Source organism: Triticum dicoccoides, chromosome 6B, assembly GCF_002162155.2.
Source record: "Triticum dicoccoides isolate Atlit2015 ecotype Zavitan chromosome 6B, WEW_v2.0, whole genome shotgun sequence".
Lineage (NCBI taxonomy): Eukaryota > Viridiplantae > Streptophyta > Magnoliopsida > Poales > Poaceae > Triticum > Triticum dicoccoides.
Genome location: NC_041391.1, coordinates 559,255,648 through 559,282,956, shown reverse-complemented (window position 1 = coordinate 559,282,956; position 27,309 = coordinate 559,255,648). Strand labels below are relative to the sequence as shown.

At 44.5% G+C, this 27,309-nt stretch overlaps 1 protein-coding gene across 1 annotated transcript; it reads right to left on the bottom strand.

Moving 5' to 3' along the window:
* Positions 1–2,283: 2,283 nt before the first annotated feature.
* On the bottom strand, positions 2,284–13,352 carry LOC119321269. The gene is made up of 6 exons (XM_037595030.1): positions 13,164–13,352; positions 12,969–13,077; positions 12,614–12,856; positions 3,768–3,937; positions 3,605–3,683; positions 2,284–2,387 (listed from the first exon to the last, which is right to left on the bottom strand). Exons 1-6 carry the CDS (start codon positions 13,350–13,352, stop codon positions 2,284–2,286), a joined length of 894 nt encoding a protein of 297 aa, XP_037450927.1.
* Positions 13,353–27,309: the final 13,957 nt, after the last annotated feature.

Genomic DNA, 27,309 nt, shown 5'->3' with positions numbered 1-27,309 from the left:
GACAGCGGTCAAAATTATCCTTAGAGGAATAAGGATATGTTTCTCAATTATGGAGGTGATAAAGAGTTCGACGTAAAGGGTTACGTCGATGCAAGCTTTAACACCTACCGAATGACTCTGAGTAGCAAACCGGATACGTATCATGGAACAACCATTTGGAATAGCTCCAAGTGGAGCGTGGAAGCAGCATTTTACAATATGACCTAGAGATTTGCGAAGTACATACGGATCTGAATGTTGCAGACCCGTTGACTAAAACCTCTCTTACAAGCAAAACATGATCAAACCCCAGAACTCATTGAGTCTTAATCACATGATGATGTGAACTAGTTTAGTGACACTAGTAAACTCTTTGGATGTTGGTCACATGGCGATGTGACCTGTGAGTGTTAATCACATGGCGATGTGAACTAGATTATTGACTCTAGTGCAAGTGGGAGACTGTTGGAAATATGCCCTAGAGGCAAAAATAAATTAGTTATTATTATATTTCCTTGTTCATGATAATCGTTTATTATCCATGCTATAATTGTATTGATAGGAAATTCAGATACATGTGTGGATACATAGACAACACCGTGTCCCTAGTAAGCCTCTAGTCGACTAGCTCGTTGATCAATAGATGGTTACGGTTTCCTGACCATGGACATTGGATGTCGTTGATAACGGGATCACATCATTAGGAGAATGATGTGACGGACAAGACCCAATCCTAAGCCTAGCACAATGATCATGTAGTTCGTATGCTAAAGCTTTTCTAAATGTCAAGTATCATTTCCTTAGACCATGAGATTGTGCAACTCCCAGATACCGTAGGAATGCTTTGGGTGTACCAAACGTCACAACGTAACTGGATGGCTATAAAGGTGCACTACCGATATCTCCGAAAGTGTCTGTTGGGTTGGCACGGATCGAGATTGGGATTTGTCACTCCGTGTAATGGAGAGGTATCTCTGGGCCCACTCGGTAGGACATCATCATAATGTGCACAATGTGACCAAGGGGTTGATCACGGGATGATGTGTTACGGAACGAGTAAGAGACTTGCCGGTAACGAGATTGAACAAGGTATCGGCATACCGACGATCGAATCTCGGGCAAGTACAATACCGCTAGACAAAGGGAATTGTATATGGGATTGATTGAGTCCTTGACATCGTGGTTCATCCGATGAGATCATCGCGGAACATGTGGGAGCCAACATGGGTATCCAGATCCCGCTGTTAGTTATTGGCCGGAGAACGTCTCGGTCATGTCTGCATGGTTCCCGAACCCGTAGGGTCTACACACTTAAGGTTCGATGACACTAGGGTTATATGGAATAGATATACGTGGTTACCGAATGTTGTTCGGAGTCCCGGATGAGATCCTGGACGTCACGAGGAGTTCCGGAATAGTCCGGAGGTAAAGATTTATATATGGGAAGTCCTGTTTTGGTCACCGGAAAAGTTTTGGGTTTTATCGGTAATGTACCGGGACCACCGGGAGGGTCCCGGGGGTCCACCAAGTGGGGCCACCGGCCCCAGAGGGCTGCGTGGGCCAAGTGTGGGAGGGGACCAGCCCCAGGTGGGCTGGTGCGCCCCCCCACAAGGTCCCAAGGCGCCTAGGGTTTGGGGAGGGGGCTCCTCCACCTTGCTTGGGGGGCAAGTTTCCCCTCTCCCCCCCTTAGCCGCCACCCTAGATGGGTTTTGGGGCAGCCGCACCCCTTGGGGTGGGAACCCTAAGGCCTCATTTGCTAGAAGTGGATTTGAGAGGTTTGGGGTGGTGGGGATTTGAGAGGATTTGGTGAATCCCCTCCTTCCACCCAATCCTCTCAAATCCCCTCGAAACCCCCAAACCCCTCTAACTACAATTCCCTTCATATGAAAAACTTATTTGGTAGGCAGGGATTGCCAAATTTAGATAAGATAGTGCAAACATCTAAAAATGCAATCTTTACAAGAAAACATTGTATTAAGATCTTGCTATAGAATAGAAAGGTCACCTAACAAAAAATGTGACCTCGTGAAACTTGCTACAGGGGAATAATCTTCCACATTTCTTCAGAGCAACAACATAATTTGGCATGACTTCGGGCCAATATATCATCTCAACAATATCAAGTATATCACAGTAACAACATGATTTCTCAAAAAAGCATGACTTGGAATAAAAAATATCTCATCCATGATCTTTCACAGCAACACCATAATTTTGCAACAAACATAATGAAACACATGACTTGTGCAATAGCTCACAATCAGTTATATTATTACAGACCAAGCAACGTTGAGAATAATGTTGTCATGCAAACGAATTGCTCTTAATGATGTCATCATCATCCAGTTTTTGAACGACCAAAAGTTTGTCCAGATTGTTTAATCTTGCTTCTCTGGTTGCCTGGGAACCTGATTATTAAACAAAAGCAAAATGAGTGACAAAACTTAAAATAGGCCAACCTATGCTCTAGTACTCCAGTTCTTATGAGAGTGATAACACAAAAGCAAAAGTTTGTTGGCAAAATTATGTATTCTAAGCTACTGAATGGTCATCATCCATAACTTATGAAGAGTTGAGGTTTCAACGCTCAAGAACAAGTCCATTATATGACAAAATAATAAGCCACCACGCCTAACGACATCCATGCTCCGAGCACCGCCACCCAGATGCAGCAAGGATGGACAAGCATCGTCATGCCACTAATCTCATCATTGTAGTTCACATACCCAAGCACTCTCTTAAAAAAGGCATACTCAAGTCAAGCATTCAAACTTCCGAAGTTAGTTGTCGTTCAGTTAAACATAAAACCCAAACATTCCAACTTCCCAGTTTAGCTACCGTTCAGTTTCAGGAAAAAAAGGAGTTACTTCCCCACAAAAAGAAAACAGAGAAAGGAGTCAGCTAGCTTTCTTGCAGACTATAAGTACGTGTGAAACATAGAATCAGATCACGCAAGTTATACAACAGGTCATACATATGTTTAGAAAACAAAATAAAGCAACAGCCAGCAGATAATCTTGAGCAGATGCGGCAGAGTGAGCTACAATATGAAAAAACCACTGCAACTATGTAAGCCACAACACCCATACAAATACATGAAAACATCGCCACACTTCGCCAACAGCAAACCGCCTGATGCCTATGTATTATATATAGGAGTGGAACGAAGTAGTCCCAGATTTAAAATAAATATAGGAGTTCAGAAGAGACAAAGTTGAGTTGTTATAAATACTGCAAATGGGGTTGTGTGTATGTGCAGGTTCGCCTCAAGGCACACAACCATGAGATGAACTATAGTGCAAGTTTTTTGCCAGGAGCTTCCGAGCACAAATAAGTTTAGACAGAATTGCCAGAGTTTTCTAGACATATTCAAACATGTAGACTAGACATATTCTGTCATACGTAATAACTCGGCACCACCAAAAACCTTGGCAGATTTGATTAGATTTGTTAGCCGTACTACAACAAAATGAGGGAGTGTTAAATGATAGTGACACTAGGTTCATGAGATATTATATTATCAACTAGATAGATGTTCACAGGAGCAAGAACAACAATCTTAGTTTTCATGAAGTGGGGCAAAATGTCACAAGAGAAATGGAGTAAGGTAGCTTACCTTAAGTACGTTGAGTCAACTCTGCCATTTCGCTCCGAAGAAACACTTCAACACTCTCTTCATCTTCGGCGGTAGAATTAAGAAAGATCTCACGGTTCTCAACACTTTTGAACACTTTGTAGGCAGTGGCTCGTTCATTGCGGCGGATGCTTTCCATCTTGTGCAGAACAACAATGCACTTGCTGATGGAGAATTCTTGGGCATTTTTTGCCCCGACCAATAGAGCAGACTCCTCCTCCACTTGCTTTCGTTTGATCTCCACATATTGTGCCATCACTTCCACCATAGGATCATCACGCTTCTTACCCTTTGATTCCTTCACATGCTTGTTGCTTGAAGTAGCTGTTGGAAATATGCCCTAGAGGCAATAATAAATTAGTTATTATTATATTTCCTTGTTCATGATAATTGTTTATTATCCATGCTATAATTGTATTGATAGGGAACTCAGATACATGTGTGGATACATAGACAACACCATGTCCCTAGTAAGCCTCTAGTTGACTAGCTCGTTGATTAATAGATGGTTACGGTTTCCTGACCATGGACACTAGATGTCACTGATAACGGGATCACATCATTAGGAGAATGATGTGATGGACAAGACCCAATCCTAAGCCTAGCATAGAGATCGTGTAGTTCGTATGCTAAAGCTTTTCTAATGTCAAGTATCTTTTCCTTAGACCATGAGATTGTGCAACTCCCGGATACCGTAGGAATGCTTTGGGTGTACCAAACGTCACAACGTAACTGGGTGGCTATAAAGGTGCACTACAGGCATCTCCGAAAGTGTCTGTTGGGTTGGCACGAATCGAGACTGGGATTTGTCACTCCGTGTGACGGAGAGGTATCTCTGGGCCCACTCGGTAGGACATCATCATAATGTGCACAATATGACCAAGGGGTTGATCGGGATGATGTGTTACGGAATGAGTAAAGAGACTTGACGGTAACGAGATTGAACAAGGTATCGGTATACCGACGATCGAATCTCGGGCAAGTATAATACCGCTAGACAAAGGGAATTATATACGGGATCGATTGAGTCCTTGACATCGTGGTTCATCCAATGAGATCATCGTGGAACATGTGGGAGCCAACATGGGTATCCAGATCCTGCTGTTGGTTATTGACCGGAGAACGTCTCGGTCATGTCTGCATGGTTCCCGAACCCGTAGGGTCTACACACTTAAGGTTCGATGACACTAGGGTTATAAAGGAAGTTTGTGTGTGGTTACCGAATGTTGTTCGGAGTCCCGGATGAGATCCCGGACGTCACGAGGAGTTCCGGAATGGTTCGGAGGTAAAGATTTATATATGGGAAGTTCTGTTTTGGTCACCGGAAAAGTTTCGGGTTTTATCGGTAACGTACCGGGACCACCGGGAGGGTCCCGGGGGTCCACCAAGTGGGGCCACCGGCCCCGGAGGGCTGCATGGGCCAAGTGTGGGAGGGGACCAGCCCCAGGTGGGCTGGTGCGCCCCCCCCACACACAAGGGCCCAAGGCGCCTAGGGTTTGGGGAGGGGGTGCTTCCACCTAACTTGGGGGGCAAGTTTCCCCCCTCTCCCCCCTTGGCCGCCACCCTAGATGGGATTGGGGGCTGCCGCACCCCTTGGGGTGGAAACCCTAGAGGGGGCGCACCCCCTCCCTCTCCCCTATATATAGTTGAGGTCTTGAGGGCTGCCAGCACATGAGTTTTGACCTCTCCCTGGCGCAGCCCTACCTCTCTCCCTTCTCCTCTCGCGCGGTGCTTGGCGAAGCCCTGCTGGATCACCACGCTCCTCCATCACCACCACGCCATTGTGCTGATGCTGGACGGAGTCTTCCTCAACCTCTCCCTCTCTCCTTGCTGGATCAAGGCGTGGGAGACGTCACCGGGCTGTACGTGTGTTGAACGCGGAGGTGCCGTCCGTTCGGCACTAGGATCTCTGGTGATTTGGATCACGACGAGTACGACTCCTTCAACCCCATTCTCTTGAATGCTTCCGCTTAGCGATCTACAAGGGTATGTAGATGCACTCTCCTTCCCCTTGTTGCTGTTTTCTCCATAGATAGATCTTGGTGACATGTAGGAAAATTTTGAATTTCTGCTACGTTCCCCAATAGTGGTATCAGAGCCAGGTTTATTGCGTAGATTCTTTGCACGAGTAGAACACAAAGTAGTTGTGGGCGTTGATTTTGATCAATATGCTTACCGTTACTAGTCCAATCTTGTTTCGACGGTATTGTGGGATGAAGCGGCCCGGACCGACCTTACACGTACACTTACGTGAGACAGGTTCCACCGACTGACATGCACTTGGTGCATAAGGTGGCTAGCGGGTGTCAGTCTCTCCCACTTTAGTCGGAACGGATTCGATGAAAAGGGTCCTTATGAAGGGTAAATAGCAATTGGCATATCACGTTGTGGTTTTGCGTAGGTAAGAAACGTTCTTGCTAGAAACCCATAGCAGCCACGTAAAACATGCAAACAACAATTAGAGGACGTCTAACTTGTTTTTGCAGGGTATGCTATGTGATGTGATATGGCCAAGAAGAATGTGATGAATGATATGTGATGTATGAGATTGATATGTTCTTGTAATAGGAATCACGACTTGCATGTCGATGAGTATGACAATCGGCAGGAGCCATAGGAGTTGTCTTTATTTATTGTATGACCTGCGTGTCATTGAACAACGCCATGTAATTACTTTACTTTATTGCTAACCGGTAGCCATAGTAGTAGAAGTAATAGTTGGCGAGACAACTTCATGAAGACACGATGATGGAGATCATGATGATGGAGATCATGGTGTCATGCCGGTGACGATGATGATCATGGAGCCCCGAAGATGGAGATCAAAAGGAGCAAAATGATATTGGCCATATCTTGTCACTATTTGATTGCATGTGATGTTTATCATGTTTATTCATCTTATTTGCTTAGAACGACCGTAGTAAGTAAGATGATCCCTCATTAAAATTTCAAGAAAGTGTTCCCCCTAACTGTGCACCGTTGCGAAAGTTCGTCGTTTCTAAGCACCACGTGATGATCGGGTGTGATGGATTCTTACGTTCACATACAACGGGTGTAAGCCAGATTTACACACGCGAAACACTTAGGTTAACTTGACGAGCCTAGCATGTACAGACATGGCCTCGGAACACAAGAGACCGAAAGGTCGAGCATGAGTCGTATAGTAGATACGATCAATATGAAGATGTTCACCGAGGATGACTAATCCATCTCACGTGATGATCGGACACGGCCTAGTTGACTCGGATCATGTAATCACTTAGATGACCAGAGGGATGTCTATCTGAGTGGGAGTTCATAAGATGAACTTAATTATCCTGAACATAGTCAAAAGATATTTGCAAATTATGTCGTAAGCTCGCGCTTTAGTTCCACTGTTTAGATATGTTCCTAGAGAAAATATAGTTGAAAGTTGACAGTAGCGATTATGCGGACAGTAGAAAGCTTATGTCCTTAATGCACTGCTCAGTGTGCAGAACCCCAAACATCGGTTGTGGATATTGCGAACATCAGACATACACGTTTTGATAACTACATGATAGTTCAGTTAAACGGTTTAGAGTTGAGGCACCAAAGACGTTTTTCGAAACATCGCGGAACATATGAGATGTTTCGAGGGCTGAAATTGGGATTTCAGGCTCGTGCCCACGTCAAGAGGTATGAGACCTCCGACGATTTTCTTAGCCTGCAAACTAAGGGATAAAAGCTCAATCGTTGAGCTTGTGCTCAGATTGTCTGAGTGCAACAATCACTTGAATCGAGTGGGAGTTGATCTTCCAGATGAGATAGTGATGTTTCTCCAAAGTCATTGCCACCAAGCTGCTAGAGCTTCGTGATGAACTATAACATATCAAGGATAGAGATGATGATCCTTGAGTTATTCGTGTTGTTTGACATCGCAAAAGTAGAAATCAAGAAGGAGCATCAATTGTTGATGGTTGGTGAAACCACTAGTTTCAAGAAGGGCAAGGGCATTAGGGATACTTCATGAAATGGCAAATCAGTTGTTGCTCTAGTGAAGAAACCCAAGGTTGAACCCAAACCTGAAACTAAGTGCTTCTATGATAAGGGGAACAGTCACTAGAGCGGAATTACCCTAGATACTTGGTAGATGAGAAGGGTGGCAAGGTCGATAGAAGTATATTGGATATACATTATGTTAATGTGTACTTTACTAGTACTCCTAATAGCACCAGGGTATTAAGATACCGGTTCGGTCGCTAAGTGTTAGTAACTCGAAATAAAAGGCTACGGAATAAACGGAGACTAGCTAAAGGTGAGCTGACGATATGTGTTGGAAGTGTTTCCAAGTTTGATGTGATCAAACATCGCACGCTCCCTCTGCCATCAAGATTAGTATTAAACCTGAATAATTGTCATTTGGTGTTTGCGTTGAGCATAGACATGATTGGATTATGTCTATCGCAATACAGTTATTCATTTAAGGAGAATATGGTTACTCTATTTATTTGAATAATACCTTCAATGGTCTTGCACCTAAATGGTTTATTGAATCTCGATAGTAGTGATACACATTTTCATGCCAAAAGATATAAGATAGTAATGATAGTACCACTTACTTGTGGCACTGCCTTGTAAGTCATATTGGTATAAACCAGATGAAGAAGCTCCATGTTGATGGATCTTTGGACTTACTCGTTTTTGAAAAGTTTGAGACATGCGAACCATGTCTGTTGGTGTATACGCATGAAGAAACTCCATGCAGATGGATCGTTTGGACTCACTTGATTTTGAATCACTTGAGATATGCAAATCATACCACATGGGCAAGATGACTGAAAAGCCTCATTTTCAGTGAGATGGAACAAGAAAGCAACTTGTTGGAAGTAATACATTTTGATGTGTGCAGTCCAATGAGTGCTGAGGCACGCAGTGGATATCGTTATGTTCTTACTTCACAGATGATTTGAGTAGATACTGAGTATATTGACTTGATGAAACACAAGTCTGAATTATTGAATGGTTCAAGTAATTTCAGAGTGAAGTTGAAGATCATTGTGACAAGAGGATAAAATGTCTATTGTATGATCATAGAGATGAATATCGGAGTTACGAGTTTGGTACACAGTTGAGACATTGTGGAAATTATTTCACAACTAACACCGCCTGGAACACCATAGTGTGATGGTGTGTCCAAACATCATAGATGCACCCTATTGTATATGGGGCATACCATGATGTCTCTTATCGAATTACCACTATCGTTCATGGGTTAGGCATTAGAGACAACCGCACTCACTTTAATAGGGTACCACGTAATTCCGTTGAGACGACACCGTTTGGAGAAACCTAAGTTGTCGTTTCTTAAAGGTTTGGGGCTGCGACGCTTATGTGAAAAAGTTTCAGGTTGATAAGCTCGAACCCAAAGCAGATAAAATGCATCTTCATAGGACACCCAAAACAGTTGGGTATACCTCCTAATTCAGATCCGGAAGCAAAAGTGATTGTTTCTAGAAACGGGTCCTTTCTCGAGGAAAAGTTTCTCTCGAAAGAATTGAGTGGGAGGATGGTGGAGACTTGATGAGGTTATTGAACCATCACTTCAACCAGTGTGTAGCAGGGCACATGAAGTTGTTCCTGTGGCACCTACACCAATTGAAGTGGAAGCTTATGATAGTGATCATGAAGCTTCGGATCAAGTCACTACCGAACCTCGTAGGACGACAAGGACGCGTACTGCTTCGGAGTGGTACGGTGATCCTGTATTGAAGGTCATGTTGCTAGACAACAATGAACCTACGAGCTATGGAGAAGCGATGGTGGGCCCAAATTCTGACAAATGGTTAGAAGCCATGAAATCCGAGATAGGATCCATGTATCAGAACAAAGCATGGACTTTGGTGGACTTGCCCAATGATCGGCAAGCCATTGAGATAAATGGATCTTTAAGAAGAAGACGGACGTGGATGGTAATGTCACCATCTATGAAGCTCGACTTGTGGCGAAGAGTTTTTCACAAGTTCAAGGAGTTGACTACGATGAGATTTTCTCATCCGTAGCGATGCTTAAGTCCGTCGGAATCATGTTAGCATTAGCTGCATTTATGAAATCTGGCAGATGGATGTCAAAACGAGTTTCCTTACCAGTTTTCGTAAGGAAAGGTTGTATGTGATACAATCAGAAAGGTTTTGTCAATGCTAAGGATGCTAAAGCTATGCTAGCTCCAAGGATCCTTCTAAGGACTGGAGTAAGCATCTCGGAGTTGGAATGTACGCTTTGATGAGATGATCAAAGATTTTGGATTTATACAAAGTTTATGAGAAACTTGTATTTCCAAAGAAGTGAGTGGGAGCACTATAGAATTTCTGATGAGTATATGTTGTTGACATATTGATGATCAGAAATGATGTAGAATTTCTAGAAAGCATGTAGGGTTATTTGAAAGGTGTTTTTCAATAGAAAACCTGGATTAAGCTACTTGAACATTGAGCATCAAGATCTATGAGGATAGATCAAAAACCGCTTAATGGTACTTTCAAATGAGCACATACCTTGACGTGATCTTGAAGGTGTTCAAGATGGATCGGTCAAAAAAGGAGTTCTTGCCTGAGTTGTAAGGTATGGAGTTAAGACTTAAAGCTCGACCACGGTAGAAGAGAGAGAAAGGACGAAGGTCGTCCCCTATACTTCAGACATAGGCTCTATAGTATGCTATGCTATGTACCGCACCGGAAGTGTGCCTTGCCATGAGTCAGTCAAGGGGTACAAGAATGATCCAGGAATGGATCATTGGACAGCGGTCAAAATTGTCCTTGGAGTAAATAAGGACATGTTTCTCGATTATGGAGGTGATAAAGAGTTCGGCGTAAAGGGTTACGATGATGCAAGCTTTAACACCTATCCAAATGACTCTGAGTAGCAAACCGGGTACGTATAGTGGAGCAACCATTTGGAATAGCTCCAAGTGGAGCATGGAAGCAACATTTACAATATGACATAGAGATTTGCGAAGTACATACGGATCTGAATGTTGCAGACCCATTGACTAGAACTTCTCTCTCAAGCAAAACATGATCAAACCCCAGAACTCATTGAGTCTTAATCACATGATGATGTGAACTAGTTTAATGACACTAGTAAACTCTTTGGATGTTGGTCACATGGTGATGTGACCTGTGAGTGTTAATCACATGGCGATGTGAACTAGATTATTGACTCTAGTGCAAGTGGGAGACTGTTGGAAATATGCCCTAGAGGCAATAATAAATTAGTTATTATTATATTTCCTTGTTCATGATAATCGTTTATTATCCATGCTATAATTGTATTGATAGGAAACTCAGATACATGTGTGGATACATAGACAACACCATGTCCCTAGTAAGCCTCTAGTTGACTAGCTCGTTGATCAATAGATGGTTACGGTTTCCTGACCATGGACATTGGATGTCACTGATAACGGGATCACATCATTAGGGGAATGATGTGATGGACAAGACCCAATCCTAAGCCTAGCATAGAGATCGTGTAGTTCGTATGCTAAAGCTTTTCTAATGTCAAGTATCTTTTCCTTAGACCATGAGATTGTGCAACTCTTGGATACTGTAGGAATGCTTTGGGTGTACCAAACGTCACAACGTAACTGGGTGGCTATAAAGGTGCACTACAGGTATCTCCGAAAGTGTCTGTTGGGTTGGCACGAATCGAGATTGGGATTTGTCACTCCGTGTGACGGAGAGGTATCTCTGGGCCCACTCGGTAGGACATCATCATAATGTGCACAATGTGACCAAGGGGTTGATCACGGCATGATGTGTTACGGAATGAGTAAAGAGACTTGCCGGTAACGAGATTGAACAAGGTATCGGTATACCGACGATCGAATCTCGGGCAAGTATAATACCGCTAGACAAAGGGAATTGTATACGGGATCGATTGAGTCCTTGACATCGTGGTTCATCCGATGAGATCATCGTGGAACATGTGGGAGCCAACATGGGTATCCAGATCCCGCTGTTGGTTATTGACCGGAGAACGTCTTGGTCATGTATGCATGGTTCCCGAACCCGTAGGGTCTACACACTTAAGGTTCGATGAAGCTAGGGTTATAAAGGAAGTTTGTATGTGGTTACCGAATGTTGTTAGGAGTCCCGGATGAGATCCCGGACGTCACGAGGAGTTCCGAAATGGTCCGGAGGTAATGATTTATATATGGGAAGTCCTGTTTTGGTCACCGGAAAAGTTTCGGGTTTTATCGGTAACGTACCGGGACCACCGGGAGGGTCCCGGGGGTCCACCAAGTGGGGCCACCGGCCCCAGAGGTCTGCATGGGCCAAGTGTGGGAGGGGACCAGCCCCAGGTGGGCTGGTGTGCCCCCCCCCCACAAGGGCCCGAGGCGCCTAGGGTTTGGGGAGGGGGTGCTTCCACCTAACTTGGGGGGCAAGTTTCCCCCCTCTCCCCCCTTGGCCGCCACCCTAGATGGGATTGGGGGCTGCCGCACCCCTTGGGGTGGAAACCCTAGAGGGGGCGCACCCCCTCCCTCTCCCCTATATATAGTTGAGGTCTTGAGGGCTGCCAACACATTAGTTTTGACCTCTCCCTGGCGTAGCCCTACCTCTCTCCCTTCTCCTCTCCCGCGGTGCTTGGCGAAGCCCTGCTGGATCACCATGCTCCTCCATCACCACCACGCCGTTGTGCTGCTGCTGGACGGAGTCTTCCTCAACCTCTCCCTCTCTCCTTGCTGGATCAAGGCATGGGGGACGTCACCGGGCTGTACGTGTGTTGAACGCGGAGGTGCCGTCCGTTCGGCACTAGGATCTCCGGTGATTTGGATCACGACGAGTACGACTCCTTCAACCCCGTTCTCTTGAACGCTTCCTCTTAGCGATCTACAAGGGTATGTAGATGCACTCTCCTTCCCCTCATTGCTGGTTTCTCCATAGATAGATCTTGGTGACACGTAGGAAAATTTTGAATTTCTGCTACGTTCCCCAACAGTAGTAGCACCACCTCTTTGTGTAGCATCTCTTGAACCATCACTTGGGGCAGCACCTCTTGGACCATCACTTGGGGTAGCATCTCTGGGACCATCACTTGGGGCAACATCACTTTGACCATCACTTGGGGCGGCATCTCTTGGATCATCATACATGTGTAAATCATCACCATATTGATTCAGGTCAAAAGAGAAGGCAGTCTTCTCTCTTTCAACTTCGAGATCACCATCACTCACTTCTGTAACCTCAGTTGATGTGAAATTGAAGTTACCTTCTGCTATATGCCCTGCACAAACACCCAAGTTATCATTAAAGGCCACACAACAATGAAATGAAAATTCATTATAAAGGACAACAAAAAGAGAGGAAATGAAAATCCATTCAACTCAGTAACTCACCATCATACAGATCACCAAGCTTATCGTAGAGGGGAAACGGCTTATTCTGGACCTTAGCTATTTCTGGCCACGACTGTATATATAAAAGAAATGATTTATCAAACTTAGACTGCTCAAAAATAAGATTGATTACAAAAGAATGGAATACAAGTCATCAAGTTTTGCAAAGACAAAATGCACTACACTAGAACTTACAGTCATCAAGTTTTGCCAAAGATTAGCGTCCGCATCTATCATGTGTGTATGATAGTTCCAGCTGACACCACTCTGTTTGCGGGCATCCTTAAGAAGTCTGTATTGACCTTTCAAGTCTTTCTGTTTTTCCTGAATCTGTGACTTTGTAAAATTTGTGTGGCCATATCTTTCATGAAACAAATCCGCCATCCTATTCCATGCTTCAGTTGACCAACCATATTGTCCTCGATGATATGGAGTGTTGTGCTCCTGAAGTATCTCCACTAAACCCTTCTCCAAAGCTGGGTTCCATTGAGCTCTTGGCTTTTTAACTACACCAACACAAATTTACATTGTTCAAACTTAATGTTCAACATGATAAGAGGAGTTACTATCATTCAATTTGAAAACAAATAGTGATGAACTATCATGAGCTAGCTAATATTCAAAATGAGAAATATTAAGTAGAACAATCACAAACATCAAAACTCCAGCACAAGATCTGAGAAATGGAGATTAAGTAGACCAAATACCTCTTGGAGGTGTCTTTTTAATTTTGGGTGATGGCTTCTTGGCACCATGTGAAGCTTTTCTCCCACTTGCTTTCATCACATTATACTTTGGAGACCCCTTTGGATACATATCTGCATTTCAACACACACTACATTATTAGATGATGAAGTTAATTAATATATATATATATATGATTAAAACACACACCATCATGTTGGCTATTCAGGATGGTATGCTTCCCACATTTGCATTGCTATTTCATCCCTTAGAGTGTTCCCTAAGTCGTTGTTCCCATAGTTATTCTCGTCGCCATTCGGGAGATCAACAAAAACATTTGGCGCTATGTTATCGGGCTGGTTGTCAAGCCAAATCTCATCACCATTCTCCATTTTGATGATATTGTGAAGAACTGCGGCAGCTGCGGGAAGTTTCACTTGGTTCTTGATTGAATGCAGTGTGCCAACATGAAGAATTGGGAAGCGCTTCTTAAGAATTCCTAGAGACCTTTCCACATGGTTCCGTAGAACAACATGCCGATGATTGAACAATTCCCTGTGGTTTTGTGGTCGAGGGTGTCCATGACCAAATTCCTTCAAATGATACCGGACACCCCGATAAGGTGCGAGAAATGACTGAGTGTTTGCATAACCCCCATCAACTAGGTAAAACTTTCCCTCGGGTACTCTAAATCCTTTGCTAATTGCAGAATGAAGAACCCTCGCATCCGTAGCTGAACCCTCCCAACCACATGATATGAAAGTGAATCTCAGATCGAAGTCACAGGCAACCATAATATTATGACTCAAGGTACCCTTCCTATTCCGAAATGGAGCAGCAATTCTAGGTGTTGCCGTTATAGGAACATGTGACCCATCAATGGCTCCTAAACAGTTCTGGAAGCAAAGATTGCAGGTCAATAAAGAACTATAAGTTAGATAAGAAAAGAAATTGTGGAAGCGTTAAAAATGGAAACCTGGAAGTAAGGATAAAATCTTGTGTCGGTGGAGATTACTGGATGTGGCTCATCAATGTTCGGGGGCTTCAAAAATCGACTAGCTAAAATGGGGACGATGTTGAAGAACTCATTGATGTACTCATGAAATGTTTGTCCACTATGCTGAAATTCTAGCTGAAGATCTTCATAAGATGCGTTGTGAGACACCATGTACAAGAAAAAGGCTAACTTCTCCTCCACCTTAATTCTTTTATCCGATATCAGATTTTCTCTTCTAAGGTAAGATGCCAAAGCCCGGAAGATACGTGGATCCATCCTATAAGCTACTAGGCAATTCTTCACATGGCCTGTAAGGATATCAACCACCCGCTTCTTGCCATATAAGATGGAGCTATGTTGCTGAGTTCTCTCGATTGGCCCTCTACTACGCATTCGATGCAATACGGGCAGAATAAAGGACATCATATCTTCATCATCCTCTCTTCTCCTCTTCCTAATTCGATCGATAATCTTGGAGTTCATCTCAGCACTAAAACTAGAATCAAGAAGCAACAAATAAGAACTACATTTTAATGGTTTACTTGACTTGAAGCAAATTATTAATAAGACATACACACATAGTAAGACTACAAGAGCCATCAAGTAGGATATAGTACTTCGGTTAAGACATGATAGAAATAAGGTCAAGAGGCCAAAAAGTTGGTGTATATTACCGAATTTAGGCGTGACAACTGGATCCCAACATGGAGGCAACTCGTCCACCCCAACAAGAATCCAAGCAGCGGGCCTCTGTCAAAATAAGAACATACCAGCAACATGTAAGATGACACACAATCATTCATATATACTATAGAAACAAACATCCCTACTGCATTGTTCCACCAACATTCACGGAGAATTAACCAAAAGTTACATCTTACCGGGGAAAAGGCCAGCTCTTCGGTCAGGGTTAAGGAGGCTGATGGTGGTTGAGCGTGGAAGAGGCTGCAAGGTCCATGGAGGGAGAACACGTTAGCAAGGTCCATTACATAGATTCAGTTCAATCGAAATGCTAGCTAGCTAGATAATAAATGAATGACAGAAATAAGAACCAATCTGTGTGATACCATCAATACAAGACCAAGTTAGCTAGCTAGCTAGAGGACTATTTGCTTCACTAAAAGTGCACAGAAATTAGACTTGTAACTTGTGATGTCCATGGTCACAGGCTCACCGCACATACGGATAACAGTTACAACATCAGACCATCATCATCACCATCACTAATACAATTTGCAAGGTCCAGAAATCTCACAGGCTCAACTTAAGCTTGACACAACTCCTTTCTTTCCTTTCCAATGTTTCTTCATATAGTTAACTGGCCACAAAAGCACCTTGCCAAGAAGATACATATGTCAGGCTCAAGAATATACTAGTGCTGCGGGATCAACAGCAGTCACCAAGAGGGGGCGAATTTGGTTTAGAATCTGCCCAAAAAGGCTCATGGTGCTACCCTTCCGCCAGAAACCAAAAAGAAAGAATGAATGAAGGCAAAGAAGGTAACTTACGTTGATTATAAGTGTGAAAGTTTATATCTGGATGCCTTATGTTATAAATAATTATAAGCTAGCGCTACGACAGTTGTTCCTCCGTTGCTAAAAAAGTATTCCCTATGTAAAGAAATATAAGAGCATTTATAAATAGTAATAATCTAAACGCTTTTATTTATCTCTGCTGCTAAAAAAGTAGCATGGAAGACATCTGTTCAGATGTGGTATGCCATCTAGATAGCTTTTCCTTTGTGCAAAGAGCAATTCAGAGTACCCGCACCCTTGCTATAATATGGAAAGACTACATAGGAAAATATCTCACATTATGAGGGGAGTACGCAGCATGCGAGTTGACAGAAGAGCACTGCCATTGAGCTTACCCAGCATCCGCAACCAATTATGAAATCCAAAGTCTCAAGTTACATAATGATGATGAGATGAATCTAAAATGTACCTAGTTTGTGCATGTTTCTTTCTTGCTATCTTAACAAGTTACTACTAAAAGTCTCAACTCCTCTCCTCCCTGGATACTCATTTATTTCTTTTCTCTCCAACATCTGGCTTGAGATGATGGCTGAACAACTATCATGTACAATGGCGTCCACACGCTTCCCATGCAAAAAAAGAAAAAAAGGGACGCCGCTCCTCTCCTTTTATCCTCCTAGATGCATCAGACGAGCTAGGGTTAGGGTATAAGAGGGGCTAGAAGAGGACGCCGTCCTTGGCGAGCTAGCCAGGTAGGGTTAGGGTAGGATACGCCGTTCTTGGCGTGCTCGCCAGTGAGGACGAGGCGGACGGAGGGCTGCGGGAGGTGGCAGCCACGGCAAAGACTTCTCCCGGGAGAGGAGGGGGAGGGGAGGGGAGGGGCAACGACGACTTACGCCGGACGAGATCACCGGCGTCGAGAGGCGCGGCGTATTGGGGAGGAGTCGGCGGCAGCGTCTTGGGAGGAGTCGGCGGCGGCGTCTCGGGTAGGGAGGAGTCAGCGGCGGCGTGAGGCGGGCGACCAAATCCTCGAGGGGGGCCTCGAGGGTTCTGAACCGCGTGGGAACAGGTGGGTCGAAAGGGAATGGAGAGGATTGGGCCGTCCAAACCGCGCCTACCAAATGGGCCAACGGGTATTTGCGGGGATTCTGGGTCGCGCGGGGTTTATCCTCTGCAAACCGCTCCAATCCATGCTAAACAAACGAGGCCTAAGGGGGGCACAGCGCCCTCCCTCTCCCCTATATATACTTGAGGTTTTGGGGCTGCCACACATAAGGTTTTCCACCTCTCCCTGGTGCAGCCCTACCTCTCTTTCTCCTCCTCTCCCGCGGTGCTTGGCGAAGCCCTGCAGGATTGCCACGCTCCTCCATCACCACCACGCCGTTGTGCTGCTGCTGGATGGTGTCTTCCTCAACCTCTCCCTCTCTCCTTGCTGGATCAAGGCATGGGAGACGTCACCGGGCTATACGTGTGTTGAACGCGGAGGTGCCGTCCGTTCGGCACTAGGATCTCCGGTGATTTGGATCACGACGAGTACGACTCCTTCAACCCCGTTCTCTTGAACGTTTCCGCTTAGCGATCTACAAGGGTATGTAGATGCACTCCCCTTTCCCTCGTTGCTAGATTACTCCATAGATTGATCTTGGTATTGCGTAGAAAATTTTGAATTTCTGCTACGTTCCCCAACAGGAGGGGGGCACCCCATAGACGCAACAATTGACCATTGATCTCTTAGCCGTGTGCGGTGCCCCCCTCCACCATAGTCCTTGATAATATCGTAGCGGTGCTTAGGTGAAGCCCTATGTCGGTAGAACATCATCATCGTCACCACGCGGGATCGGAGTTCGAGGGACGTCATCGAGCTGAACGTGTGCAAGAACTCGGAGGTGTCATGCTTTCGGTGCTTGATCGGTCGGGCCATGAAGATGTACGACTACATCAACCGCGTTGTGCTAATGCTTCCGCTTTCGGTCTACGAGGGTACGTGGACACACTCTCCCCTCTCGTTGCTATGCATCACCATGATCTTGCGTGTGCGTAGGAATTTTTTTGAAATTACTACATTCCCCAACAGTGGCATCCGAGCCAGGTTTTATGCGTAGATGTTGTATGCACGAGTAGAACACAAGTGAGTTGTGGGCGATACAAGTCATACTGCTTACCAGCATGTCATACTTTGGTTCGGCGGTATTGTTGGATGAAGCGGCCGGGACCGACATTACGCGTACGCTTACGTGAGACTGGTTCTACCGACGTGCTTTGCACACAGGTGGCTGGCGGGTGTTAGTTTCTCCAACTTTAGTGAACCGAGTGTGGCTACGCCCGGCCCTTGAGAAGGTTAAAACAACACTAACTTGACGAACTATCGTTGTGGTTTTGATGCGTAGGTAAGAACGGTTCTTGCTAAGCCCATAGCAGCCACGTAAAACTTGCAACAACAAAGTAGAGGACGTCTAACTTGTTTTTGCAGGGCATGTTGTGATGTGATATGGTCAAGACGTGATGCTATATTTTATTGTATGAGATGATCATGTTTTGTAACCGAGTTATCGGCAACTGGCAGGAGCCATATGGTTGTCGCTTTATTGTATGCAATGTAATCGCCATGTAATTGCTTTACTTTATCACTAAGCGATAGCGATAGTCGTAGAAGCAATAGTTGGCGAGATGACAATGATGCTACGATGAAGATCAAGGTGTCGCACCGGTGACGATGGTGATCATGACGGTGCTTCGAAGATGGAGATCACAAGCACAAGATGATGATGGCCATATCATATCACTTATATTGATTGCATGTTATGTTTATCTTTTATGCATCTTATCTTGCTTTGATTGGCGGTAGCATTATAAGATGATCTCTCACTAAATTTCAAGATAAAATTGTTCTCCCTGAGTATGCACCGTTGCCAAAGTTTGCCGTGCCCAGACACCACGTGATGATCGGGTGTGATAAGCTCTACGTCCATCTACGACGGGTGCAAGCCAGTTTTGCACACGCAAAATACTCAGGTTAAACTTGACGGGCCTGGCATATGCAGATATGGCCTCGAAACACTGAGACCGAAAGGTCGAGCGTGAATCATATAGTAGATATGATCAACATAGTGATGTTCACCATTGAAAACTACTCCATTTCACGTGATGATCGGTTATGGTTTAGTTGATTTGGATCACGTGATCACTTAGATGATTAGAGGGATGTCTATCTAAGTGGGAGTTCTTAAGTAATATGATTAATTGAACTTGAATTTATCATGAACTTAGTACCTGATAGTATTTTGCTTGTCTATGTTTGTTGTAGATAGATGGCCCGTGTTGTTGTTCCGTTGAATTTTAATGCGTTCCTTGAGTAAGCAAAGTTGAAAGATGATGGTAGCAATTACACGGACTGGGTCCGTAACTTGAGGATTATCCTCATTGCTGCACAGAAGAATTACATCCTGGAAGCACCGCTAGGTGCCAAACCTGCTGCAGGAGCAACACCAGATGTTATGAACGTCTGGCAGAGCAAAGTTGATGACTACTCGATAGTTCAGTGTGCCATGCTTTACGGCTTAGAACCGGGACTTCAACGATGTTTTGAACGTCACGGAGCATATGAGATGTTCCAGGAGTTGAAGTTAATATTTCAAGCAAATGCCGAGATTGAGAGATATGAAGTCTCCAATAAGTTCTACAGCTGCAAGATGGAGGAGAATAGTTCTGTCAGTGAGCATATACTCAGAATGTCTGGGTATAACAATCACTTGATTCAACTGGGAGTTAATCTTCCAGATGATAGCATCATTGATAGAATTCTTCAATCACTACCACCAAGCTACAAGAGCTGTGATGAACTATAATATGCAAGGGATGGATAAGACAATTCCCGAGCTCTTCGCAATGCTAAAGGCTGTGGAGGTAGAAATCAAGAAGGAGCATCAAGTGTTGATGGTCAATAAGACCACCAGTTTCAAGAAAAAGGGCAAAGGGAAGAAGAATGGGAACTTCAAGAAGAACAACAAACAAGTTGCTGCTCAAGAGAAGAAACCCAAGTCTGGACCTAAGCCTGAGACTGAGTGCTTCTACTGCAAGCAGACTGGTCACTGGAAGCGGAACTGCCCCAAGTATTTGGCGGATAAGAAGGATGGCAAGGTGAACAAAGGTATATGTGATATACATGTTATTGATATGTACCTTACCAGAGCTCGCAGTAGCAGCTGCGTATTTGATACTGGTTCTGTTGCTAATATTTGCAACTCGAAACAGGGACTACAGATTAAGCGGACACTGGCTAAGGACGAGGTGACAATGCGCGTGGGAAATGGTTCCAAAGTCGATGTGATCGTCGTCGGCACGCTACCTCTACATCTACCTTCGGGATTAGTTTTAGACCTAAATAATTGTTATTTGATGCCAGCGTTGAGCATGAACATTATATCTGGATCTTGTTAGATGCGAGACGGTTATTCATTTAAATCTGAGAATAATGGTTCTTCTATTTATATGAGTAATATCTTTTATGGTCATGCACCCTTAAAGAATGGTCTATTTTTGATGAATCTCGATAGTAGTGATACACATATTCATAATGTTGAAGCCAAAAGATGCAGAGTTGATAATGATAGTGCAACTTATTTGTGGCACTGCCGTTTAGGTCATATTGGTGTAAAGCGCATGAAGAAACTCCAAACTGATGGACTTTTGGAATCACTTGATTATGAATCACTTGGTACTTGCGAACCATGCCTCATGGGCAAGATGACTAAAACGCCGTTCTCCGGAACTATGGAGCGAGCAACTGATTTATTGAAAATCATACATACTGATGTATGTGGTCCAATGAATGTTGAGGCTCACGGCGGGTATCATTATTTTCTCACCTTCACAGATGATTTTGAGCATATATGGGTATATCTACTTAATGAAACATAAGTCTGAAACATTTGAAAAGTTCAAAGAATTTCAGAGTGAAGTTGAAAATCATCGTAACAAGAAAATAAAGTTCCTACGATCTGATCGTGGAGGAGAATATTTGAGTTACGAGTTTGGTTTATATTTGAAGCAATGCGGAATAGTTTCACAACTCACGCCACCCGGAACACCACAGCGTAATGGTGTGTCCGAACGTCGTAATCGTACTTTACTAGATATGGTGCGATCTATGATGTCTCTTACTGATTTACCGCTATTGTTTTGGGGTTATGCTTTAGAGACGGCCGCATTCACGTTAAATAGGGCACCATCAAAATTCATTGAGACGACGCCTTATGAACTGTGGTTTGGCAAGAAACCAAAGTTGTCGTTTCTTAAAGTTTGGGGTTGCAATGTTTATGTGAAAAAGCTTCAACCCGATAAGCTCGAACCAAAATCAGAGAAATGTGTCTTCATAGGATACCCAAAGGAAACTATTGGGTACACCTTCTATCACAGGTCCGAAGGCAAGACTTTTGTTGCCAAGAATGGATCCTTTCTAGAGAAGGAGTTTCTCTCGAAAGAGGTGAGTGGGAGGAAAGTAGAACTTGATGAGGTAATTGTACCTGCTCCTTTATTGGAAAATAGTTCATCACAGAAACTGGTTCCTGTGACGACTAAACCAATAAGTGAGGAAGCTAATGATGTTGATCATGAAACTTCAGATCAAGTTACTACTGAACCTCGTAGGTCAACCAGAGTAAGATCCGCACCAGAGTGGTACGGTAATCCTATTCTAGAGGTCATGTTACTTGACCATGGCGAACCTACGAATTATGAGGAAGTGATGATGAGCCCAGATTCCACAAAATGGCTTGAGGCCATGAAATCTGAGATGGGATCCATGTATGAGAACAAAGTGTGGACTTTGGTTGACTTGCCCGATGATCGGCAAGCCATCGAGAATAAATGGATCTTCAAGAAGAAGATTGATGCTGATGGTAATGTTACTGCCTACAAAGCTCGACTGGTTGCAAAAGGTTTTCGAAAAGTTCAAGGGGTTGACTACGATGAGACTTTCTCACCCATAGCGATGCTTAAGTCTGTCCGAATCATGTTAGCAATTGCCACATTTTATGATTATGTAATTTGGCAAATGGATGTCAAAATTGCATTCCTGAATGGATTTCTGGAAGAAGAGTTGTATATGATGCAACCATAAGGTTTTGTTGATCCAAAGGATGCTAACAAAGTGTGCAAGCTCCAGCGATCCATTTATGGACTGGTACAAGCCTCTCGGAGTTGGAATAAATGCTTTGATAGTGTGATCAAAGCATATGGTTTTATACAGACTTTTGGAGAAGCCTGTATTTACAAGAAAGTGAGTGGGAGCTCTGTAGCATTTCTAATATTATATGTGGATGGCATATTATTGATTGGAAATGATATAGAATTTCTGGATAGCATAAAAGGTACTTGAATAAAAGTTTTTCGACGAAAGACCTCGGTGAAGCTGCTTAAATATTGGGCATCAAGATCTATAGAGATAGATCAAGACGCTTAATTGGACTTTCACAAAGTACATACCTTGATAAAGTTTTGGAAAAGTTCAAAATGGATCAAGCAAAGAAAGGGTTCTTGCTTGTAATACAAGGTGTGAAATTGAGTCAGACTCATGCTCGACCACTGCAGAAGATAGAGAGAAAATGAAAGAAGTTCCCTATGCTTCAGCCATAGGCTCTATCATTTATGCAATGCTGTGTACCAGACCTGATGTATGCCTTGCTATTAGTTTAGCAGGGAGGTACCAAAGTAATCCAGGAGTGGATCACTGGACAACGGTCAAGAACATCCTGAAATACCTGAAAAGGACTAAGGATATGTTTCTTGTTTATGGAGGTGACAAAGAGCTAGTCGTAAATGGTTACGTCGATGCAAGCTTTGACACTGATCCGGACGATTCCAAATCGCAAACTGGATACATGTTTATATTGAACGGTGGAGATGTCAGTTGGTGCAGTTCTAAACAAAGCGTCGTGGCGGGATCTACATGTGAAGCAGAGTACATAGCTGCTTCAGAAGCAGCAAATGAAGGAGTCTGGATGAAGGAGTTCATATCCGATCTAGGTGTCATACCTAGTGCATCGGGTCCAATGAAAATCTTTTGTGACAATACTGGTGCAATTGCCTTGGCAAAGGAATCTAGATTTCACATGAGAACCAAGCACATCAAGAGATGCTTCAATTCCATCCAGTACCAAGTCCAGGTGGGAGACATAGAGATTTGCAAAATACATACGGATCTGAATGTTGCAGACCCATTGACTAAGCCTCTTCCACGAGCAAAACATGATCAGCACCAAGGCTCCATGGGTGTTAGATTCATTACTGTGTAATCTAGATTATTGACTCTAGTGCAAGTGGGAGACTGAAGGAAATATGCCCTAGAGGCAACAATAAAGTTATTATTTATTTCCTCATATCATGATAAATGTTTATTATTCATGCTAGAATTGTATTACCCAGAAACATAATACATGTGTGAATACATAGACAAACATAGTGTCACTAGTATGCCTCTACTTGACTAGCTCATGAATCAAAGATGGTTAAGTTTCCTAACCATAGACATGAGTTGTCATTTGATTAACGGGATCACATAATTAGTAGAATGATGTGATTGACTTGACCCATTCCGTTAGCTTAGCACTTGATCGTTTAGTATGTTGCTATTGCTTTCTTCATGATTTATACATGTTCCTATGACTATGAGATTATGTAACTCCCGCTTACCGGAGGAACACTTTGTGTGCTACCAAACGTCACAACGTAACTGGGTGATTATAAAGGTGCTCTACAGGTGTCTCCAAAGGTACTTGTTGAGTTAACGTATTTCGAGATTAGGATTTGTCACTCCGATTGTCGGAGAGGTATCTCTGGGCCCTCTCGGTAATGCACATCACTATAAGCCTTGCAAGCAATGTAGCTAATGAGTTAGTTACGGGATGATGCATTACGTAACGATTAAATAGACTTGCCGGTAACGAGATTGAACTAGGTATTGAGATACCGACAATCGAATCTCGGGCAAGCAACATACCGATGACAAAGGGAACAACGTATGTTGTTATGCAGTTTGACCAATAAAGATCTTCGTAGAATATGTAGGGGCCAATATGAGCATCCAGGTTTCGCTATTGGTTATTGACCGGAGACGTGTCTCGGTCATGTCTACATAGTTCTCGAACCCGTAGGGTCCGCACGCTTAAAGTTAGATGACAAATATATTATGAGTTTATGTATTTTGATGTACCGAAGATTGTTTGGAGTCTCGGATGTGGTCACGGACATGACGAGGAGTCTCGAAATGGTCGAGACATGAAGATCGATATATTGGACGACTATATTTGGACACCGGAAAGGTTCCGGGTGGGATTGGGACAATACCGGAGCTCCGGGAGGTTATCAGAACCCCCCGGGAGGTATATGGGCCTTCATGGGCTTTAGTGGAAAGGAGGGGAAAGGAGCAAGGGAGGGGGCGCCCCCCCAAGCCCAATCCGAATTGGGACGGGGGTCGGCCCCCCTTTCCTTCCTCCCTCCTTCCTCTTCCTTCCCTCTCCCTCTCCAAATAGGAAAGGGAGGAGTCCTACTCCCGATGGGAGTAGGACTCCCCCCCTTGGGTGCGCCTCCTCCCCTTGGGCAACCCCCTCCCCCACTCCTTTATATACGGGTGAGGGGGGCACCCCATAGAAACAACAATTGATCATTGATCTCTTAGCCGTGTGCGGTGCCCCGCTCCACCATAGTCCTCCTCGATAATATCGTAGCGGTGCTTAGGCGAAGCCCTGTGTTGGTAGAACATCATCATCGTCACCAGACCGTCGTGCTGATGGAACTCTCCCTCGACACTCGGATGGATCGGAGTTCGAGGGACGTCATCGAGCTGAACGTGTGCAAGAACTCGGAGGTGTCGTGCTTTCGGTGCTTGATCGGTCGGGCCGTGAAGACGTACGACTACATCAACCGTGTTGTGCTAATGCTTCCGCTTTCGGTCTACGAGGGTATGTGGACACACTCTCCCCTCTCATTGCTATGCATCACCATGATCTTGTGTGTGCGTAGGAAATTGTTTGAAATTACTACGTTCCCCAACATTCTGGATGTGGTAAAGGAGGTGTGGGTCTGGGATAATGGCATCATGGACCTGTTTCACAGGCTGGATGTGCTGCTTCGAAACACGGCGAGAGCACTGGACGCATGGGGACAGAAAAGAGTGGGCAACATCAAGCTTCAGATTGCAGTCGCAAACCTTGTTATCATGCGGTTTGACTGTGTGCAAGAGATCAGGCTGTTATCAGAGGAGGAGCGCCGGCTAAGGAGCAAACTGAAGCATGTTGTTTTGGGCTTGGCATCGCTGGAGAGAACGATTGCGCAGAAAAGATCGAGGATCTCTTGGCTTCGGGAAGGGGATGCAAACTCACAGCTATTCCACCTGGTTGCTAATGGACGGAGGATGAAGAATTTCATACCAGCTCTCCACGTGGATGGTCAGGTCATTGCCGATCAGCAGGGCAAAGAGAGGGCTTTCTTCAACGCTTATAGAGAGCTACTAGGAAGAGACGAGGCCCGCGAGCACTCGCTCGACCTAGAGGCTTTAGCCATCCAGGCGGTGGATATTACGGATCAGGAGCTAATTTTTTCAGAGGAGGAAATTTGGTAGGTGGTGAAGGAGATGCCATCGGATTGGGCCTCGGGGCCAGATGGCTTTATTGGCTTGTTTTTCCAATCGGCTTGGGAGATCATTAAAGGAGATCTGATTGCAGCACTGCAGAAGTTCTTTCTGGGCAATGTCAATGGTTTTGGGTGGCTAAACCAGGCGATCATAGCTCTCATCCCTAAATCTCCTGAAGCTTGTGGCATAAATGATTTCAGGCCAATTAGCCTTGTCCACAGCATGCCCAAGCTCGCATCTAAGCTGCTGGCAACTAGATTAAGGCCGAGAATGGGGGAGCTTGTGCATATCAATCAGTCGGCGTTCACTAAAGGAAGAAACATTCATGACAATTTTCTGTTGGTCCGGCAAATGGCCCGAAGATTGCACAAAAGGAAGGCCAAAGGTGTGCTTTTGAAGCTTGATATCTCAAGGGCATTTGACTCGCTTTCATGGCCTTTTCTTTTTGAGATCCTAAGAGCTAAAGGTTCTCTGAGCGCTGGATTGCATGGATTGGTACCCTACTTACTTAGGCAAGCTCTAGGGTTGTGGTTAATGGATCTGCCGGGCCGAAGTTCATGCATGCAAAGGGCCTGAGGCAAGGAGACTCTATATCGCCACTCTTGTTCGTCATTGCCATGGATGAGTTAACTGCAATCGTGATAAAAACCCACGATTCCGAGGTGTTGAGTAGCATGAATGGCTGCACTCCTATGCAGCAGTTATCCCTCTATGCTAACGATGTTGTTTCTTCATCAAGCCCATGGTGTCTGATCTGTGTTTTGTCAAAGAGGCGCTAGCGATCTTTGGGGAAGCTTCGGGACTGAGAATCAACTATAGCAAGTCTGCCGCTATTATGATCAGGGCGGAGGATAGTGATGAACAGCTTGTGAAGGAAGCTTTACCATGGAAGATGCAAACATTCCCTTGCAAATATCTGTGATTACAGCTTAGCATCAAGCAGTTAAAGCGATCGGACTGGCAACTGGTGGTGGATGCTGCTCTGCACATTGTCCCGAGATGGCAAAGAGGATTTGTGACTCAGCCATGTAGATTGATTCTGGTTAACCAGGTAATGAGGGATAGGCCGACTCACCATTTGAATGTTGCCGAGGCACCAAAATGGGCATTGGAGCGGGTGGACAAGGGATGCCATGCCTTCTTTTGGGCTGGTTCTGAGGAAATTCATGGTGGCCGGTGTTTGGTGTCTTGGAAACATGTGTGTAGACCCAAAGAGCTTGGTGGGTTGGGTGTCATCGACCTGCACAAGCAAGGGATCGCGCTTCGGATGAGGTGGGAATGGCTATCTAGGACTGATGCCACACGGCCGTGGCAAGGCCTAAATTGGACTCCTGACAAGCAAGCAAGCACAACATTTGCTAGTCTTGTGAAATGGCAGGTTGACAAGGGCTCCAAAGTTTTGTTCTGGAAGGATCGGTGGGTTGGTGGGGCTACGATCGGTGAGCTAGCCCCGCTTATCTATAAATGGGTCATAACACAAGTGGTGAATCGAAGGAGTGTGAAGGATGCGCTGTGGATGCATGCATGGACTAATGACATCGTCGGGCAGCTAGGCAC